The 16096-nt window shown below is 40.8% G+C and overlaps 1 protein-coding gene across 1 annotated transcript in view; it reads left to right on the forward strand.

Moving 5' to 3' along the window:
• The window catches only part of LOC149276711 (progestin and adipoQ receptor family member 3-like), a 71737-nt gene extending 63197 nt beyond the window's left edge, over positions 1–8540 (forward strand). The window contains exon 7 of the mRNA XM_089503365.1: positions 8398–8540. Coding sequence (XP_089359491.1) covers positions 8398–8540 — 143 coding nt within the window. The remainder of the gene's footprint in view (positions 1–8397) is intronic.
• The last annotated feature ends 7556 nt before the right edge of the window (positions 8541–16096 follow it).

Below are 16096 nucleotides of genomic sequence, written 5' to 3' on the forward strand. Positions count from 1 at the left end.
TAGGCTTATGGTCAAGTAGATATTGGAGATCAGGATTAATGGGAATATCAAGATTTTGAAACGCATCAACCATTTGAACTTCCCCTTCCCAAACATCGGTACCAACAGGGTACAAAGTAACCTCGCCTATGGTAATCCGCGAGTCCTGGGGTACCTTGATCAATGACACGGGAGATGGCAAAGCTATCACCTTATTAGTCACCTGATCTCTCCGAAATATACTCATATTTTTGTACAGAGTACTGACCAACCATCTATCCTTTACCAAGATAGCATGTACTGGAGCATTATCACCAGTTTTTGTCATAGTTACTTGACATTTTTCAGAACCATGCTTAATATATTCAATTCCACATAAGGCATTGGTAGAATCGTATATAAAAGGATTCCCGTCACACTGAAAATTATTGTCCTTAAATTTGACACATTCTGTCAAAATAGGTATTGAATACCAATCTGGTACCCATGGTTGAAAAGCCAACACAGCAGGGGTTTGGATTCTGACATGGATCTCATCCTTCCATGTTCCAACATTATGTATGGTTTTCAACTGAAAAATATTTCGTGGGGTAACATACGGGATTGATAATAAGAAACATATTTCCATTTTCTCTGGATCAATGTAAAGAGGAAGAGCACTTCCCATTTCATAGGCCAGATTTAGTTGCATGGGTTCCACTGTATTGCCATCGACTTTCGTAATCATTTTACGAACAATATCATCTGAAACAAAATATAAAGGAATATGTCCTCTGGTTAACTCAGTCATTCCAGATTGCACTTCATCCAAAAATGAATTTGTGTGGAATATTATCGGGTCGTGCATAAACAAAAGTTCACGTTTGAATTGTTCATGATTTTGGTGCAGATTAATGGAGTGAGAGATTAACTTAGAATGCATATTTGTGGTTACAATGGTGTCATTCACCATAACCATTAAATCGACTAAGTACTCTCGTTGTCGTTCCATTTCCCGATGAATAGCATTGATTTCTCCTTTTAAACCTCGAATTTCGTTCTCCAAAGTTTGAACAGAAACAGAGTTTGCGGCAGACATACCGGTTGCAACGACTGCACCTATGGCTGTACATACCAAGGCGACAATTAAGGCAACAAGGAATCTTTTAGCTCGATGATTCATTGTAATGGAGCTCGATACAAACGGTTTCCTGGCTTGTTCCAAAATTTCTTGAACGCGTCTTTGTGCTCTTTCAAGATGCATCTGGTACCAGGCTTTTAATTCAGGGAGCTGCATCGATGAAACGTTGTACTGTTTTTCGATGGAGATCTTCGGGTCTAAGCTGACAAACACACGTTGTGTTAGGATCCTCTTTTCTGTAAGGATGAATCCAGGAGCTTCTTGGATCATGATGCCGGAGGATGGTCCAGGCTCTGCGATCGGTTCCATCCGCATCTCGTGACACAGGAGTAATACGATCCAGACGATCGCCACATCCTTCTTGGACATCTTTCAGAACTTGATTCCTTGTCTGAATATTCAAAAAGAAGAATAGTATGAGTATACGCACTTGTAATATCACTTGACATTAAGACATAGCTATCCAAGCTACCTATCAATATTAATATAGTTGCTGGATGGTATGGAAATTAATGATATGAATATGCATGATCGCATAACATAACACACATTTCAAGTTGTATACGATACCACATTGTTGATTTGGATCTTCTGATTTCACACCGATGTTGTCTTCTAACTCCGATAGAAATGGATAACAAACATTTTGCACTAATATTATGGCTATCCGATTCGCCGTCCAGATTATGGATCCACCTGTCTTGGGGAGAAAGATACCGGATCATTTTAGGATTAGCGATCTGTTTTAACAGACTTTTGCTGATATAGCTGTTTTCGATCTCCAAGTTTAGCTTGGCATTCTTACTTCTCCCTAGATCATTCACTTGAACAGGAAAAAATAAATTGTTATTAACCCTTTCAATTTTGTCAAGGAATTGAACATGACCTGCTGATTCCACAGATTCCACATAATTCCTGTGAAGAGAAATGGTTAAAACATCGCCTTCCAGAGATACATTTCGGATCCTCTCCGGTTGAACTTTTATGGAATGATTATCTGCAGGGGAAATAAAATCATTAACCTGCAAAACAGTAACATCAGATGACTGACTATTCCTAAAATGAATTTCAATAGAGTCCGGCCTTTCCTCAATCACATGGCAATTACGCCTGGATTGCTGATGAGACTTATCATATGGAATGGGTACTTTGGTTTGTGACCATACAATCCCATTCACACAATCTATGATTACATTAAGTCTTCTGAGTAGATCTATACCCAAAATCAATCGGTCATAGGGGAGATTTACCACTATTACCGGGTGTCTCAAGGTCTTATTACCTATGGTAAACTTTAACCAGGTAGAACCTACGACATGAAGGGAATTACCTCCAACACTCAGTAGAGTATTTGGAAAATCTCTTAGCTTCGGCTTTTCTGCTGCTAAGTCCATTACCTTCTGAAAGTACACATTTGACAATATAGTCGCTTGTGACCCAGTGTCAATTAACCCCATGAAGGGTTGTGGCAATGAATCCTGTACATTTACCGAAACATAATATCTTCCTTCATATTCTTCTAGTTCACATAAAAACTTAGAATGTGTCAGCATATCACTTGTCTTCCATACGTTACCTGTCACGGCAGTAGTTCCAACCTGTACTGATGTATGCACACTCTTACCCACTAGTTCTTCCTTCTCAGGAATGTCTTGAGCATTCAAGCTCTTCCTAGCAGTTGGCATCTCATCGGTTAACTCCTTCGGAGCTGGTTCCTGCGAACTAGGTGCTTTTAAAGACAAGTTAGCTTGCGGATTCATTTGGTCTTGCTGCAATATAGAAGACAAAGTTACAGACACGTCCCCCCTAGCCAAAAATGGAGGGACCACATAGGTTTTACCATCAATAACACAATCATCCGATAGATGATGAGGATCTGGAAGTAAAACAGGGTTAGGAATTATATCATCTGATAACCATCCCTGCATTGCCACATCGGCTTTAACTTCATTATGATCTATTGCGGGGGAGCTGGCATTGTAGCAGGACCTACCCCTAAAAAAGGATTGGTGGTCGCTGTAGCCATAGTTTGACTTAATTTAGTCATCTGCTCCGTTAACAATTTCATTTGGTCACTCATTTGATTGACATGATGACGAAAATTGTTTTTCCCATTCCTGTACTGCCTATTAGGTTTGGAGTTATTTGGCTGAGGCTGTTGGGAGTTATCAGACTCAGATTGGCTGGATCTGTCCCGATTAGTCCTGTAAAATTTCCTCCTTGCCTGAGGGTTTTTATTCCACTGGGAATTACCCTTCCTCCACTGTGGATTCTTTTTGGCAGTAGGACTTTTTCCTTTGTTATCCTGGGATTCCACATTAAGAGTTTTAGGCCTGACAACAGGTGAGGCTGTAGCCGATTCCTGTTTCTGAGGTTTTGGGAATTTAACCACCTCAGCATAGCTTCTCTTTTTCTGTGATTCTAATCCCATATGGGCTTGGGTTTCTGCCACCTCTTGTCCATGAAATTTCTGACTCTTTTTATCAGGCAAGTCATCATTGGCATGCAATACTGTATACAGCGTCATGCATTCATTAACAAGCCAGTCTAATGAACAATCGCTATCATAATCTCTAGCAAGATTTGTCCGAATTGGAGAAGGCATTGCATAGAAGAAAAGATCTCGGAATTCTCGAGAATCATATCTGGGCTTACGTTCTGTAAGAGAATAAGCGTTCTTTAGAACAGTTAAAAACTCTCTAGGACTTTGGTGAGGTCTACATTTCAGATTATACACAGCCTTTTTAGCGGCGGAGACAGTTTTATACTGTCCAAACTCAATCTTAATCTCATATTTCATTTTAGACCAAGATAGAGTTCGCATGCTTTGTAAACCTTCAAAGTAATGTCTGTGATGACTTGAAAAAGTCCACGACACATAGTGCTTCTTATGGATATCATCATCCATTCCCAAAAACTGCATTGCCCTTTCAAATGATTCTAAATGGTCAGCAATATTAGCTGTGCCCTTTTTAGAAAATTCAGCAACAGTCTCCTTAAGGAATTTAATTACCTTAGGGGCATCATAGACAGGTACGGGTAATTTCTTAGTACCCTTTTTCACTCCTTTAAAGTTACGGGAGCGCCCGTCTGATCTGTGTGTTCTGGCCGTATTGGCACCTTGTAACATCACAGAGGGTTCACCTGAAACATGACCTTCTGAATAAACGGAAGATTCACTATCACTTTCATCACTACTCTGATTTTTATCAGAGTCAGAGGAATCACGTGTATCAGAACATTTAACCTTATGATTCCACTGTGATTGGACAGAAGCCATCTGATTAACCTGTTCTTGTAGAGTTTGTAATTGCTTACTTATACTCAGAACAGCAGACTCTGTTACGGTGGTGTGGGTTTTAACCCCTTCATCACCTTCACCATACAAAGATAGCTTAGGCATTTGCACACTATCCTGGTTAGACAATTTGGCTTGGAGTTCTCGTATCTCCCCATGACAATTAACAAGATCATACTGACAATCAGTTACCCTGCTCTTAGCATCAAGGTATTGGCCATGAAGTGCCAAATGCTTATCATTTAAATCATCAAACTTTAGTCTCAACTGTTTGTACTCTGCCTGAGTATCATTTAACTGATCCAGGGCTGTTTTAGAATCTTACAATTCTTTTTGGAGACTAGACACTTCTTTATCTCTAGTTTCACGATCTCGCAACAACCGAGAAGCCAATACAAAAAAATAGGGCCAGGATGATAAGATTAACCCTTCTCGCTCCTTCAAATCTGATGTTTGAATAATAGCATTCAGATGTCCAACCAAAGGTGATCCTTCAGACCATTCATTTGTTAGGGTCAATTGTACATTATCCTTAAGGGATTGGAGCCACTCTCCATAAGTCCCTTTGATTTTCATATTTTTATGATAACCTCTCATAATATCCTGTTTAATGTTATTAACATGTACCAGCATTTGTGCTTTATACATCGAAACATCTTCATCAGAAGCAGCACTCGATTTGCTAGATACAGACATGTTTTATGCACTGATCAGTATGCAATACACAGTACCAGAAATATACTATGTGAAACAACCGAAACTCACAACAACTACCGTATACCAATAATTTGAATTATTCTTTACGTGAAATATCTCAGCAGTGCCTCCAAGTATGTTAGGGATATTAATGAGACAAAATAGGCAAAACCAATATTTTATCACACACGCAAAATAACGACGCTACCAAAGATTGTAGAACCACATCCACAATGTTAATTTAAGGAGATACCCTATATTTTATCTCCGATCCTAAATCCTTTCAGATCGCCGAAAATTATAATTCAAATCAGATATATATCACAATAATAATCAATCAAAAATATTTATTTATTGTGAATACAATTCATAAAATCTATATATGAGTCAAACAGTGCATAATATAAACACAAAGTTCTTAAAACATGTCAAATTGCAGTATATCCAAATACGGTATATTATCGAAAGTTATCAATATGAATTAGTACTTTATGAGTCTAACACAGCATTAATTTCCATCCCACTCAGCAACCAAAAATGATAATCAGGGCGGTAATAAAAAGATCACTAACTCTATTATATTAGTTTAACTAATATGACAATTTAAAATAATTTAATAATGTCCAAGAGTATTCAGTGACATTCCTAATAGATGCAAATAATGTCAAACTTCATCTACAGGTAAAAGTACCTTTTCATTATTGTTATTATCACGGGTTATAAGCTGCAGTCTCACAAGCCGTCATATACAATAATGCAATATACTATTTCCCAGAAACAGGGAATTCTATACGAAGAAGACAAACTCCACCTCTAGTGAGAATAATAAAACAATTATATTTACCACCACTTGTTGCTGTTGTCCAACTGGTCCTTGTAGAAGTTAATCCAGGTTCAGTGGCAAGAAATTAAGTGGAAAGAAATATAACTTACTAAAAGTTATATAGATTGGGACTCAAAGTAATTCTAAGAGTAAAATTATGGTGCCAGGATCTTAAGATTCCAATTCTCTGGGGTAAATTTAAATGAGTCCGTCAGGGTCTGTCTGTTTCAGGTCCGTTTCTTTTTTTAAGGTCCGACCCTTAATTATTCAAAACATAAGCTTTTAAAGACAGGGCTTATTATCATAGCCTCCACCTCTTGATTGGAATTCTCCAATCATAATGGTGGGTTTTACCCATTATAATTAGGACTTTTACTCGTATTTACATCGTTGTAATTTCTTAATTTACCTCCGAGAGACGCTCTGGTCTAAGAAATAACTTAAGACCATTACATATGTGTTAGGAATTTATCCTTGGTCACCTTATCTTTAGATGTTACCTCCTATATAGTAAATCAGGTCTTTGTAGTCACTCATATCTCCAGACGTTGCCTCCTAGGTAGTAAATTAGGTTTTGGTGGTCTTACGACGTATCCCCCATTCCAATTTACATTCCTAAGGATATGCAGTGTCTACTCCTTAACTTTCTCATGGAAGATAACATTAATTGGATCATATATACTGAATACTTCTTTGTTCTCAATTATTGAGGGAACAAAGACACACAGAAATAACCGTTATATGATTAAATAAAATAAAATGGCTCTGACTCCATTTTGTGCTCATGTAAAATACAGAATATATAGAATACATGTTTTCTAGCATAAAATATCTGACAATACGCTGATACAGCCTCCCCTGCCAGCACTTCCCACGGGAGGAGTGCCGGCACGGGAGATTGTCTAAGCGCATCGCACAGACGTTCACCGGCTGCGGCAATGCGAGCATAAACAACCTCCGCTGCCGGCACGTCTGCTCGATGTGCTTTAACAATATCCCTTGCCGGGACTTCCCACGGGGGGGGGGTGCCGACAGGGAAGATTGTTAAAGACCGGAAGTTGTCCACGCGTATCACGCAGATGTCCCCCACCGGCCCCGCTAGACACCAGGGAGACTGCATTGGTAAGTCTTGGGGGGCATATCTCGGGGGGGGGGCAGAGTGACAGCATATCTCGGGGGGGCAACTGGCAGCATATCTGGGGGAGCAGAGTGACATATCTGGGGGCAGAGGGGCATATCTGGGGCAGAGGGGCAAATCTATAAGTAAGGTGCATTAAAATGGCTATTGGTTTTCTGTTTGTATGTGACATATGTTGACTAACTTCATAATAGATACCAAAAATGTTAAAATACAGTGTGTTGGTTAGAATACTGTTTTACTATTCCACGAATGTGTATTTTTCTAAAAATTTAAATTTTTCTTTAAAAAAGCACCTAACTTTTATAATCGAGCCAATACGTTATATGTTTTTTTTTTGTCCCGTTTTAGTTACTTCTTTCATTTTGTTAGTTTGCTCACAATTGATGAAATCTAATTTCATCTGAAAGCTTTTTAGAACTTTAAATATAACATATTGCAATAATTGATAAATATATTGCAATATGTTATATTGCAATAATTGATAAATATATTAATTTGCCATGATCTAAGAAGCTTGTATATTCTGCCAGACTCATGAATGTAGTAGCGTCCAGTTTCGGTACCTCTTTACAAAATAAAACAAGAGACACTTCTTTATTTTACAAGCTTTATTAAATGTCAGATATGGAATTATTTGTCCGCGGTGCGGACTTGAAATAACTTCAGCACCGCGACACTCAACCTTTATTAACATGTTACAAAGTGTCAAATATTATTACCATAACCAATTTGACACAATATATATAAATAACATAACCAATTGTAAACATTTTAATAACCAACTTAATAGCCAAATAAGTAACCTGCTGGTATGGGCGGGTCCACCTGTATCCCTGCTGAAACTGCCGGCGTCCCCTAGCGCGGCAGTCACATGACCTTACGATTCACAGAGGCGCATGCCCCTGGAGTGTCCTGCACTTACACCTCTGTGCACCACAAGTAACCATACCTAGATGGTTAACTCCTGCACCGTACCAGCTTAAAACCAGAGTACCCGGCAAAATTGCCAAAATCAGGGGAGGGACGGGCGGGAAAATTTTCTTTAAAATGGTTGCCCCTATAGGCCACGACCCTTCCTTATATACCCCTAAGGGAGGGTAATTACCCCCTCCCTTCTGCCCCTGCACGTGCCACTAACTTAACACTTTCAGTGCCAAAATTTTCCTTAGTCATGCCTTAACCCCTTCAACAGGCCTGACCATGGGTACCTTGTCCGCACTAAATTCATGTGGCCCCTCTGTCCAATTTCTTTCCCTCCGGGGCTGTTCTGGAACTTCTTAAACATTTTTTTTGGAGTTTATTTAAATATGTAAGTAAACTTTGTTTGGTTCTCTTAACAGGGCAACTAAACTACCTGGGTTCAAGTCACCAACTGTGGCACATTCTTGCAGTGGCCATGCTGTACTGGTGGCATCAGTCTACAGTGGTTATCATGCAGTACAGACATAGCCAGCCTTGTCCAGTGTATGCGGGTCATCTTTAAACAGAGGTAAATGAAAGTAATGGAATACTGGGAACTGGAAACGGCTTTCATTAGTTTAAGCAAACGTGTAGGTTTTTGAGTTCTAGATGAGATGCTGCACTGTAAAATATGGTAGGTAAATACACAAATAGGGATATTTAAATGTATTATCTGTGGGGAAAATATAAAAATCATCCATATCTAATGAACATTATGGCACATCATTAGGAGAGCCTGAAAAAGTCTTCTATAGCTAATGTTTTCTGTTTTGTTTTCTTTTTCCCTTTCAGTTTCACTTTCTTTCTTGAGGAAAGTGATACCTTATATAGCCATGGACATAGAGGTTTGGTTTGGTAGTTATCTCTGACTATTGGACTTCTTTAAAGAAACAGAGCCGTAACTACTTCTCAGATGACTGAAAACCCGAAAGAAGATGGATAGCTTGCAGTTCCAAGGCATTTTTAAGTTTAAACAGTGCCTCCAACAAGGGTTTCTTGGGGCCTTTAATTTCATGATTATATGTCAACTTTGCCCAGGACTGTTTACATACTAATTTATGTTCATCACCATAAAAATCTGACTCTTTCCATCATAAAATGCAACAGACGATGAGTGAACTGCGGTAAAACAGAAAGAAATATATTTAAGATAACATGCAGGTTACATAGCAATCTCTAAAAAAATAATAATAATAAAAGAAATTCTCTTTTGCGCTATATCTTAAAAGGGTTTGCCCTTATTTGTTCAAGCAAGCAGTTTCAAGCATGTAGGGACAGTTTTGTTAACTCCAAAAGTCTTATTTTTGCAATAAGCAACATGTGTGTTTTCATAGAGGTAGAGCGTTAGGCAAGGCCACATCAGCCTGTAGCTTCCGCATCATAAGCAGTTTTCAGAAGATCTGGAACATTCTGTTATTTGCTGAAGATGCCCACCTGTTAGAGGTTAACCTTATGTCTCCCACTATTCCTCCCTTTCTCTTTTGAACATGAATGAATCCATGTTCACCACTTTTGACCTTACTTAGTGAATAGTTGTAAGAGATTGGTGATACATAAATGCAGCAACACAGGGCAATACTGATTAGAGTTTTAATCCAGCCTTTATCAGGTAAATTTTGTCTGATCCCATGCGCTAAACCTCTAAAGGACTGGACATGATTATTTTATAAATACTCCAGCCAATAGCCAATGTGATTCCTTCAGCCACATGCAACAAATTCAAATTCAAAGTGCATTCATTCAGTTCCTTCTGTATTTGGTAATCCAAGGCTCTGTTATCATACAGCGCAATAGAGGGGGAGGTCAGATTTTCTTGTTAGGGCATGGAGTTAGAAGCTGGGAGACATGCTTCCACAAGGCTTTGCAAACAAGTGACACAAACATCAACACACAACAAAGCATTCATCTTTTTGCTCCAAGCGATCCTAACCAACTACATAGGCCTTTACCTGGTGAAACTTGTACTTGTACAAATCAGTTCTATATCATGCATAATTACCGTATTTGCTTGATTATAAAACGACCCCCCAAATCTTAATATTAATTTAGGAAAAAAGAAAAAACATGAATATAAGACGAACCTATAGGAAAAAAGTTTTACCAGTAAATGTTAATTCATTTAAACTATTTTTTTAATAAAAGCTATGATTGAGAAAAATATTTTGGTTTTATTTCCTTCTATTTTCCAACCTGCCCCCCAGTTATGCACATCTGCCCCAGAAATGCCTTATACCCCCTATATGCCACTGTGCCCCATGATATGCCTTTTAACCCTATATGCCACTCTGGCTTGGAAACTTGAGAGGAACTGAAAAGATATAAATCTAAAGTTCAGAAATTGGTCTAGTGTGCTTACTAGGGGCCAAATGTAATATTGAGTAAGTCACCATCTTTCCTTACAGGAGCCCTACGAAGCTGGTGGAAACTTCGGGGGGAACATTCTTTCAAGTACAGAATAAAAATGCAGGGTCTAAAATGTGTACAAATCACTACAGACACTCTGTGGGAATCCCGCTGTCCCACACAAAAACAATAATGCAAAAGAGAATAGAGGTGGTGTAACCCACCCCAGTGAGTGGAGCAAATAAGCAAATAAGTAGATATAGCTTACCCCTTTGTGGTCAAAAACGATCAGAATCCGGGATATACATAAAAGATAAAAGAAACAAATAATAGTGCAACCTGTGTGCAACACAAATTAATGCAATAAAAGTAATGGGCTAGAACACTCACATGAGTGGAGCCAATGTGACTGACTCAAATCGAAATCGCTATGTGTGATTTGGGATCACACACCCATCTGCTGGTGAAGATGTGATCCAGTAAACTGGCAAGAACAACCCACATCTTTCTTAGTCACAGCAGATGTCACATCACTTTATACAATAATTAATCATGATGAAGGATGTGAGGCCGTTGATCATTTTTTAACCAATTCTGGGAAGTTTAGAGATACGCAAAAAGATTTTATTTTAGAGGCTATCAAATTGATTTTAAATAATAACTACTTTTGGTTTGGTGACGGTTTTTATTTACAATTATGCGGCACTGCGATGGGCACTAGGTTTGCCCCCAGCTACGCTAATTTATTCATGTCATATTGGGAGGAATCTTTTATTTACAGTGGGCATGCCTGGGGACAAACCTAGTGTCATATCGCAGATATATCGATGATATATTTTTTATTTGGAAAGGTAAAGAGAAAAATCTTTTAACTTTTATAAAGTATCTCAATTCAAACACTTGGGAATAATAGTTACCTCAACATATAGCCGCAACCAAGTAAATTTTTTAGACTTGGATATTTATGTTGAAAATGATCAATTAAAAACTAGAACTTTTTTTTAAAAAGGTGGATGTCAACAGCTACATAGAGCAAAAAAGCTGCCATTTCTCCCTGTGGCTTTCGAATGTTCCCAAATCTCAATTTTTAAGAGTAAGAAGGAACTGCACCGACTTTAATCAATTTGAAACCCAGTCTAAAAAAATTCAAAACTTTTTTAGAAAAGGGCTATGATGGAGATCTTTTAACTAAAGCTTGGGAAGAAGCAGCCTAAAGAGATAGACACAGTTTAATACACAGTAATGCTAAAAACCCCCATACAGGATTTTTTATTTGTAATTTTAGATTTAATAGTCCCAGTGTCAAAAATATTTTTAAAAGACACTGGTCTATTTTACAGAAGGATCCAGATTTAAATAGGATCCTGTCTAGTGAACCCAAAATTGTCTATAGGAGTGCACCTAATTTAAAGAAGCACCTTACTAGCAGTTACATTAAAAAGGATCCCAAGAAGCACTTTCTTAATGAATCAGTAGGCTTCTTTGGCTGCGGTGTCTGTTTGGCTTACAGATCCACGGGAAGCGGGAAACATCACATTTCAACGTATAAGACGGAAAACACCAATACCACCTTTAAAATACACAACTTAATTACATGTTATTCAAGAAATGTTATATACCTTATAAAATGACCATGTAATAAGTGCTATATAGGTAGAACCACTCATCCATTGAATACACGTATAGAGGAACACATTAAGAACATCGGAAACGGGTATGACAAGCATAGTCTCTCCCTTCACTACAAAAAGATACACTCCAGTAACCCACAGGGTTTACAATTTTGGGGTATAGAGATTGGAGGGGAGAGGATTTGATTAAGAAACTAGGAGCTACGGAAATGGGGTGGATTTATAAATTACGCACTTTAACGCCTCTAGGACACAATGTTGATTCTGAGTTGTGCCATTTTTTATAACCTAACTCTAGGTTGTTTTCGACTACTTAACTGTTTTTAGAGCCTATTTATTGCACTTTATAATGTCTTATTATAATTGATGTATGTAAATTAAAAGTGTTATGATTTTTAATGTATATTTTTTATTTTATTTATAGTATCATTGTATTAACCCAAGCACTGCATTTATACTAGGAAGTTTTACCACCCATTTTGTACCATTTTCATTACCTAGTGTCATGAACCTGGAAAGCAGGTCGGGTAGGAGCCCAGTCGCAGGGGGATAAAAGGGGTTCTGTCTGTACCCCACGATGCATGACGGCTAGAGGGATGGTACAGACAGGCTCAATGAAACACAGCACAGGCAGAATACTTTGTAAGGTACTGTATTAACGAAGGTGACAGGAACAACAAGTACAGGTGGTAAGTCTCTAGGCAGGATGCCCACTGGCAGGGCCGACGGCAGGATGCCCACTGGCAGGGCCGACGGCAGGATGCCCACTGGCAGGGCTGACAGCAGGATGCCCATTGGCAGGGCAGGAACAACATAGGGTCAGGTACAGGGCCAAAGCAGAGCGGACCAAACATGTTAATGCAGGGTTCCACTCAGATAATCAGGCTCAACTGTCCCAAGCAATCAATAACTGATGCTCCAGAGAAGGAAGAGCGGCCACTAGTGAGTGCAGACACACATGACAGCAAAATAATTTGTGCATGGTCCGGGCTAGTAGGGTGGAATCCTGACATATCCCCACCACAAGGAGCAGCTTCCGGGTGCTCATAGAACCGTACAGAAGCAGTGTCACTGTCTGCGGCGAGACATCTTAGTTCTGGCACGTAGCGCCTCTTCAAACACATGCTGATCCTCACGGCGTATGATAGTTCCGTTGGAAGCCACTACACAGTTTGGTGGCAGCGCCTCAGTTGTGCTGGCCTAGGTGTTATGGACCTTAGCTACTGGATACATAGATACATTGTCCTACATCTAAAGTCATCATGGGTGAGGAACACCCCCTGTACACAGAGTCCCTCTGATTGGAGTTGGTTATCACCAGGACTGGACTGGGTTGAGGCTGGAACGGAGGAAAGCCTACCAGACCTCTGATCACGTAAATGTTGCTCATAATGCTTAAGCTCATTTCTGTGCACGATTGTCCCATTGGATGCTAGGATGTAACCAGGAGCCCCAAGGGAGTGTCTTGCATTTGGAGTCTCCTATTCTCACTCCTGTGAGCGATGGGAGTAGAGGTCCCAACCGCACAAACAGCCATGGTGTTCTCGATCTCGGGTGTGTCCGCTTTATCAGCCTCAGAAGAAGCATCGTTCATGTCAGACCAGTCAGGGTCCTCAGACATGGTCTGGAGTTCATCTGACATGACTTCAGATGGCGTAGGATATCCAGGTGCTGGGATTTGGTTAACCCCTGGATCACCATTCTGGGGAAGCGACAGGGTGTGCTCCAGCTTTGATACATTATCGTTACATGCAGGTTCCTGGGCACGGGGTTTGTCAGAGCAGGTTGCAGACTGTTTGGCTGGTTTCAAAGGACAATATGTAATCCTATGGCCAGTCTCCCCACAATAATAGCACAGGTTATCCTCTTGCCTTCTCTGTTTTTCCTACTTGGTAAGTGGTTCTCGCTTGAAGTTCTTCTTAGCAGCCGTTTTGCTTTTGGTCTCCGTCTTGGTCTTTTTATCAACATGGTCAGGTTTTAACACAGTCCGTACAGATATCTGGAGAAGACACTATGCCAGAACTGCGGTTATCCCCGCGGACTCCTTGGAATGGCCTTTGCATTATTCTGTCATGAACCTGGTAAGCAGGTCGGGTAGGAGCCCAGTCGCAGGGGATACAAGGGGTTCTGTCTGTACCCCACGGCCAGAGGGATGGTACAGACAGGCACAATGAAACACAGCACAGGCAGAATACTTTGTAAGTTACTGTATTAACAAAGGTGACAGGAACAACAAGTACAGGTGGTAAGTCTCTAGGCAGGGTGCCCACTGGCAGGGCGGGAACAACACAGGGTCAGGTACAGGGCCAAAGCAGAGCAGGCCAAACATGTTAATGTAAAGGCCCTGACGGAAGGGCAAGGCAGGTTTACATAGGCAGGGTTCCACTCAGGTAATCAGGCTCAGCTGTCCCAAGCAATCAATAACTGGTGCTCCAGAGAAGGAAGAGTGGCCACTAGTGAGTGCAGACACACATGACAGCAAAATACCGTATTTTTCGCTCCATAAGACGCAGTTTTTTTCCTCCCAAAGTAGGATGAAAAATCAGCCGCGTCTTATGGAGCGAAGATGCAGGCAGGGAGGGAGGGAGGGAGGGGAGGGGGGCAACGATATACCGTATTTATCGGCGTATAACACGCACTTTTTTAACTAAAATCCGGAGCTTAAACCCTACCTGCGTGTTATACGCCGATAAATCCGGGGTCGCAACTGAGGCAGGCGGCGGCGGCCGCCAGCAGAGGAGTCCTGGATTTCTGCCAGTCAGGGGGGCCCAAGGGGTGCCGAGCGGTTGCTGAAGACAACCGCTCGGCAACTCTCGGGCCCCCCTGCCTGACAGATATACAGGAATCCTTTGCTGGCGGCGGCCGCCACCGCCGCCGCCGCCTGCCTCAGCGCTTCAACTCCTGTGTTGGAAGCGTTTGTCTCGGGTGTCGGCGCTTTACGCTGGGCGCCGGCATATGACGTCAGACGCCGGCGCTCAGCAGTGAAGCGCCGGCACCCGAGACAAACGCCTCACGCTTCCAACACAGGAGTTTAAGGTAAGTGACCGGGGCGGGGGGGGGAGATCCTAAGAAGGGGGGTTAGGGAGTTAGAGGGGAGATCCTGAGAAGGGGGGGTTAGGGAGTTAGAGGGGAGATACTGAGAAGGGGGGTTAGGGAGGGAGGTCTTACTGTGTGTGTCTTACTGTGTTTGTGTGTGTGTGTCTTACTGTGTGTGTGTGTGTGTGTGTGTCTTACTGTGTGTGTGTGTGTCTTACTGTGTGTGTGTGTGTGTGTGTCTCACTGTGTCTGTGTGTGTCTTACTGTGTCTGTGTGTGTCTTACTGTGTGTGTCTTACTGTGTTCATAGCTTATTCAGTTATTGTAATAAATATTTTAGCCCATTTTTTAGCTCAAAATATTTTTTCCTTTTTTTTCTCCTCTAAAATCTAGGTGCGTCTTATCAGCAGGTGCGTCTTATAGAGCGAAAAATACGGTAATTTGTGCATGGTCTGGGCTAGTAGGGTGGAATCCTGACACCTAGGTATTAACCTCTTGACTGCTAACGACGGCATGGTGCCGTCGCTAGCAGTCCCAGTCAGGTGCTAACGACGGCACCATGCCGTCGCTAGCACTACCCTACCTTGATGGAGGTCTGTGGACCCCCATCACCACCTACCCCGGCGATCTGCCCCTCACACTGAAAGGCATCACCAGGGCCACCCGATCCGGCCGGTGACGGCACGCGCAATGACGCGATGACGTCACCGCGCAACTTTATTAATAACTGACAATTGTCAGTTAAAGCGGTATGGGGGCATGCTGCTTAGATGCCTGTATCGCAGGCATCTAAGCAGCTACATTGGAAAGGTAATCGCCTCACCTTTCCAATGGTATAATGCTTGTTAAAAAATAATAAAAAATATTAAGTTAAAAAAATAAAAATGTACAAAAAAAGTAAAAAAAATGATTTGGGGGTCTCTAAAGGAACATAAATAAAGATCAAAATTGCCTAGAGACCCCCAAATTAAATTATCTAAACATTAACTAGTTTAACTTTAACTGTAAATATTATAAAAATCAGCCATTTAGCCTGTGTGGTACATGAATGTAGTAGCGTCCAGTTTCGG

Source organism: Sceloporus occidentalis, unplaced genomic scaffold (assembly GCF_023333645.1).
Source record: "Sceloporus occidentalis isolate IW3139 unplaced genomic scaffold, rSceOcc1.0.p SCAF_228, whole genome shotgun sequence".
NCBI classification, from domain to species: Eukaryota; Metazoa; Chordata; class Lepidosauria; order Squamata; family Phrynosomatidae; genus Sceloporus; species Sceloporus occidentalis.